The sequence below is a fragment of the Meleagris gallopavo genome, chromosome 5, assembly GCF_000146605.3.
Source record: "Meleagris gallopavo isolate NT-WF06-2002-E0010 breed Aviagen turkey brand Nicholas breeding stock chromosome 5, Turkey_5.1, whole genome shotgun sequence".
NCBI classification, from domain to species: Eukaryota; Metazoa; Chordata; class Aves; order Galliformes; family Phasianidae; genus Meleagris; species Meleagris gallopavo.
In genome coordinates, this window is record NC_015015.2 from 28,192,379 (window position 1) to 28,198,378 (window position 6,000).

Consider the following 6,000-nt stretch of genomic DNA (forward strand, 5'->3'; position numbering starts at 1 on the left):
AAGTGCATCGCAAGATCTGCTGCAAAGCCAGACTATCTGTTTTTTAGATACTCATATCTTCCCTTCGAATAGAATATAAAGAATGAATTGCTTGTCATTCTCACAGTGCTACCTTGATACTTCAGCTAGCAGACTCCATATTACAAATCACAGAAGACTTGCTTTGTGAACAGCGTTCACTAAGTTCTCGTACACCTTATATTCCAGTTCCCTTTTCCAGTTGAGGCAGAATTGAACTATTCCAAAATGACAAATCAGTAATGCAGTCTAATGGCTCTGGAGAAGGCAAAATAGTTTTTGGAATCTGATCAAGCAGGACAGCTATACATACTGACCAGCACTTAAGAAAACGTGTTGGCTCGGATTTCAGAGGCGTGCCTTCAGAGCAGAAAAGGACAAATGGCTTTGAAGTTGCAGGCAAAGCAAGAATACAGTTTCTCTGGAAGTGGCTCACTTCCTGCACGATTTCAGTGTATGTTGACTACTTTTTTGCAGTAGAGAGCTATCAGAATGGGAATCTGATACAGAAACAAAGCAACATCAAGTCTTTTTTAATTCATACTGATTCATTCAGAAGAATGACAGGTCAAGTGGAGTTGATAATTGTTTTGTATTTGTAAGCACTAAATTTCATTTCTTGCTCCCTGCCTTGCTACATGTGAATAGCATTAATATATTCCACATCGCTGTTTTGATGTTAATCACGATCAAAAAGCAAGGCTTTCATAGAAAATGGTAATGAGGCTCAAATTGCTGAATACGTATCAGGTGCTTTTAAGAACCGATATTTGATCATCTTAAAACAATTTGTCCGCTGTTGAAGCCAGACTGCAATTATTTGTCTATAACAGAAAAAACGTTAAGCATCTTTCTTCTTAAAAACTTTTAATATTTTGTCTGGTCATTCACTGAAACTAGAAAGCAACTTTTTAATAATAAGGATAAAGGTTATTGCTAGGAGTTATTGCTTGAGAAGCCAAATTTGTAGAGAATAAATCAGATGTGTATCAGCAAGGTACTGCTTACACACAGCTCATCCTGATTAGGATGCGCTCCTGCTTAGGAGGGGGTGAGCTCCTTTTTGTAAGATACTCATCAACAGAACATTAATATCAGGTCTAGAACCTGTCCAACAGTATGAGATAGGGTGAACTGTACTCTTTTTAAGAGATCTTGTCAACTTTAATGGATTCTTTTAAAATACAAAATAAATGAACTCTATGTGTTCAGGATTACTTTAATATTACTGAAAACTTCAAGTCCACCTTTTTGATACTCATCCACTATTCACTATTCACAGTTGAAGCCTAGTCCTTACAGAGTTGGTCACAGCACTAATTTGACAATATTTTATAAATTCTGACTTGATCCTATGATTAGCATCTTTCCCCAGAAAAAGGAGTGAAAAGCCAGTCTTAAATAATCTATATATTTTTTCATCCTAACTACAATTAAATGCATCTTTCTTTTAAAAAATCTTGCTAAGTTGGTACTATGCCTTTTATTATAGAAGGCTATAGTGAAGTTGATATGGAAGTTTCTAGAAGACGTGCATTTTGGGAAGGCAGCTGGATGGAGTTTTTTGGAAACAATAAACTTCAGATCCTTCTAGGCAACCTACATTTAGACAAATAACTTACTATAATATAATGGTCATTTCTACAGAGCCCCTCCACTTCCATTGCTTCATGCAGTCTGGACATCTGTAAGTCTATTATGAAAGCATTCTCATTTTAATGTAAGAGATAAATAAGGATGCTTTAATTATATAATTTCTGTCTCTATGCTATGAATTAGTTCCCCAGCTTGACTATATATCGTGGCGTACTCAGACTGGTACAATGATTTTAAAACCACGCTGAACATGGCTGCAGGTTGATCATGCAATTTCTGCCCCCGCAAGCTGATTTTTCCCCATTTGTGCACAGTGCAATGCAAAAAAAAAAACAACTAAATAAAACCAAAGAAGTGTGATGGCAGAGCAGGTCGACTGTGTGAGAGAACACGTGCAAAGTATACCTCAGAAACACTATAGGTGGATGAGCACGAAGGGAGCCGAGCCTGGTTGTGCAGTGGGGAAAAGAAAACATTGTTAAAAAAGAAATGGTGGCACAGTCAGGGTCTTAGAAGGTTTTCTGTATAGGTGGTTCCAGCACTGAGATAGTAGCAGAGGGTTCATTAAGTTTCTGTGACCAGCTATTTCAGAAACTCCAAATTTATGCCTTTTAAGGTGGAAGCTTCTTAAAAGGAAAAAAAATAAAAGATTTTGCATTTATGAAATAATTAAGTCTAAGGAAGAATCTGAATTGTCAATTCTCCCTCCTGTATCTAATTCATAACGTGAAGAGAAAGCTATCCTTTGGACAGCAAGATATTCTAAAAATGAAGCTTTACCAGCCTCTTCAATTTGACGCTACTGATTTTATTTCAACTCTGCAAAGGAGTAAAGTGAAAATATGAGAGACCTTTTTCTTCCCTGTATTCCTCTACGCTTTTAGTTGCTCAGAACAAGATCTTTGGCAATAGAGGTTTTTCTTCAGCCTCAGTCCCACAAAAAACCAGAATAAATTGCAAAGTTAAATGATTAAATGTCAGATACAGGTCAGCAGAAATCTGCAGATTATGTCTTTTCAGCAGTATAAACAGCTGCGACTCTTGAGGGAGAGCACTTCCTGTCAAAAGTTTTCAACACAGACAAGTAAGTGGAAAGACTACAGTTTTTACTGATTGCTTTGGGAATGCTTTGCTTATACAAGATATTCATTTTTCAATACTTGGTATTGAAGGGAAGACTTGGTAAAAAGTCACTTCTAGATCAGAATTTTTTTTTAAAAAGTATCCAATTATTTATGGATTTCTTTTACTAATGTAAGTCCAAACATCTTCTCTTTGGTTGAAAATATTTCATGTTTAAATTACAGAGTAGTCTGATTTTTTTTTCCTTAACTTTTGTTAGATTAATGATCTGATCACAACTAGCTATGAGCACTAAAACCAGCTAATAAATGAAATTTAAAAAGACACGACCCTACAAATGCATTAAAAATCTCCTCTTCATTTTCTTCAAAGGTAAAAAAAAGAATAATCAGAAGTTCCTAAAAACTTTTCTTAGACTTCAAAAAAACTGCTATTGGCACAGCACTTGAGGTACATTTATGATAAACAACTCAGCAAGAACTTTCACAGAAATTGCTGACTTGAGTATTACGATGGACTGGAAAGAGAAAAATAACATTCATAAAAAGTCAGCCATGAACATTTTTCAAACTCAAATGTGTATTCCATTAATTCTTCACTGAAATCTAAAATACCACTTTCAGGAAAATTTCACATTCATAGCAGTCCTCATTACATGCTTTCTCTACACTTGTTCCTCCTTCAGTGACAATTTTTTAGTTCTCTCACTGCAAATATTTCTGTTCCTTTCCAGTATTCTGTACATATTTCATTTGCTCTGAAAAGATAATATTACCAATGAAATGAGTGACTTCATGACATCTTAAATGTCTGTACACGCTCAGAGCTTTGTTCACTTGTTTTTTTTTCTTATTTTTTTAAATCAGTATATGGTATAGTGAGATGGCTTTCAGGATTAAGTCACAAGTAGAAAATTACTTCTAGAAAAAAAAAAACAGAAGAAAAAGAGAACCCCTTTCACACAAATACAAAATCTGTTTCTAGACAAATGACACTGACAGCTTTCTAGGAAATGTAACGTGTGCTTTTGCTAAGAACAGGGGCTCTGCTATTCACCTCAGATTTTTAGAAGATTCCCTAAGCAAGATTCTCATCAATAATGTCCGCCCATGGATCCCTTGTTTTGTCTTGCAATAGCATGGCAAAAGAAAATCCCTTAGCCTCAGTTTTGAAGATGAGGATTCAAAGAATGCAGTAACAGCAAGAAATAACACAGCACCATTTTTTTAAGTATCAGCAACTAAATAAAAGAAACCAGCAATGATATGAGCTATAGAATTTTTTTTAAAATTTGGAATAATTTGGCTTATTTTACCTATTCCTCACACTAATTTACAAGGGGCATGCAAAGTACTTTCATACATCTATTATCTTGTTTTGGACATTTCCTATGAGGAGACTGCTATTACTCTGTGATCTAATTAGCCATGTTTTAATTAATATCTATCTAAATCTTAACATTTAACATAGGTTTTATTCCTCTTAATATTTAATCACTTCAAATCATTCCTTTCTTTCTTGGTTCATAGTTCCAGTTTAATAGAGGCAAATTGTAGTTTGAGCTGCAAATACCTAAGCTAAGGGGAACAGAATTTATGCCAGTCACAAAAATTCCCCCGCTGTGATAATTACTTTTAAAAGAGCTATGCTCATGTACACCAACTGAGAATCTGGTTCAAAGGCTGCAAGAGCAATCTGTTATTTGTCTGAAGGCCTTGACTCAGATCTTTAATAATTGAATATTATGACCTGGAACAAAAGCCCCATAAATGCAATTCTTTATCATGATCAAAGAAGGCAGGTACTTAAAGTAAGAACAAAAGTAAGGTAAGTGAAGTAAAAGCAAAACATGCAGGAGATTGTAGATTTTGTGAGACACAATTCTGAGAAATGACGACCCAGGTTTCATTATAGATCATCTATGGACAGAATTTGGCTTCTGCTGTGAATTCTGAGATCATTTTTCATGGTCAAAAACAGAATCTTTGATTTGGAAAGATGATGGTCAAGAATCTACATTTAGATTTAGATTTTTTTTTCCTGATTGGATTTCCAAAATGTATTTCTACAGAATTAAAACCTGTATTTAAAATATGAGGGCTGTCCTGAAAATAGTGCCTCCTATTTTATGATGGTGGCCCACATCATCAGAGGTGGATGTTAGAGATATGCAGTAGAAGTTTATCTTTCCCACCAATATTCTGTTACATTTTGTTGCCATGTGATAGATGGCAGTAAAGGGGCAGGCTGATAAAATGGCATCTAATATGGAAATGCACATGAAGCGAAGGCATGGCATTGACTTCTCTGTGTAGAAGAAATGGCATCCAGTGACATTCATGGACACTTGGTGAACATTTATGGAGACCAAATATTGAATGTGAGCACAGTTAGGCAGTAGGTGCTGCATTTCAACAGTGGTGACAGCAACGTGAAAGACAATCCATGTTCCAGACAACCATGCACAACTGTCACACCACAAAATGAAAAGTCATGTGATCAGCTCCATTCATGTAAGTCAGTAGATTATGACCATGGAACTGTGTAAAGAGCTGAATATCGACATCAATGATTTACAAACAATTGGGGCATTGTCAGAATATTACAGAGTTTGTGCTGGTCACAAGACATGGCATCACCACTACAGGTTGGAGTCAAAATGACAGTCTGTGGAATGGTGATGTGAATTACCCATTGAAGAAAAAGTTCAAGACATAGCCCTCACTGGGTAAAGTGATGAGCACTGTCTTTTGGGATAGGAAAGGAATGATCCATCTGAATTTCCTGGAAACTGAACAAACCATCAACTCTGACAGCTACATCGTCACAATGGCTAAGCTGAAGGCTCAAACTTCCAGAGTCAGGCCAGAGAAGAAGACAACCTTTCTCTTGCACAGTCTTGAAGACTGTTGAATACATTGCCAATCTCGGCTGTATGGCCCTACTACACCCACTGCATAGTCCAGATTTGGCACCTTCTGACTTCCAACTGCTCAGGCCAATGAAAGACGGATTGAATGAGCAACATTTTCCAAGCAACAACACCATTATAGCAGCTGTGCCTTTTCCACTGGTGCAGATTTTTAGAGAGCATAGCATGTAGGCCTGGTTGGTTGCTGGTGAAAATGCACAGCTAATGGTGGTGACTATGATGAAAAATAGTGTTTTATAGCTGAGAATTTGTTCTATTAAATAGTGATACTGTGATCTTTGTATTTGTTGGAGTTTCCATAGAAATAAATAGGAGGCATTACTTTCATAGTGACCTAAGCATAATTTAGTCTTCACATTTACAAAAAAAAA

At 36.1% G+C, this 6,000-nt stretch overlaps 1 protein-coding gene across 12 annotated transcripts in view; it reads right to left on the reverse strand.

Annotated features, from left to right (window-relative positions):
- GPHN (gephyrin) overlaps nt 1-6,000 on the reverse strand; it is a 227,754-nt gene that overhangs the window by 65,378 nt on the left and 156,376 nt on the right. For 6 of the 12 annotated variants that reach the window (XM_031553587.1, XM_031553583.1, XM_031553579.1 and 3 more), the window contains one exon: nt 2,020-2,061. The exons of the other annotated variants lie outside the window; for them this stretch is intronic. In XM_031553587.1, coding sequence (XP_031409447.1) covers nt 2,020-2,061 — 42 coding nt within the window. The remainder of the gene's footprint in view (nt 1-2,019; nt 2,062-6,000) is intronic. 12 annotated transcript variants of the gene reach the window in all.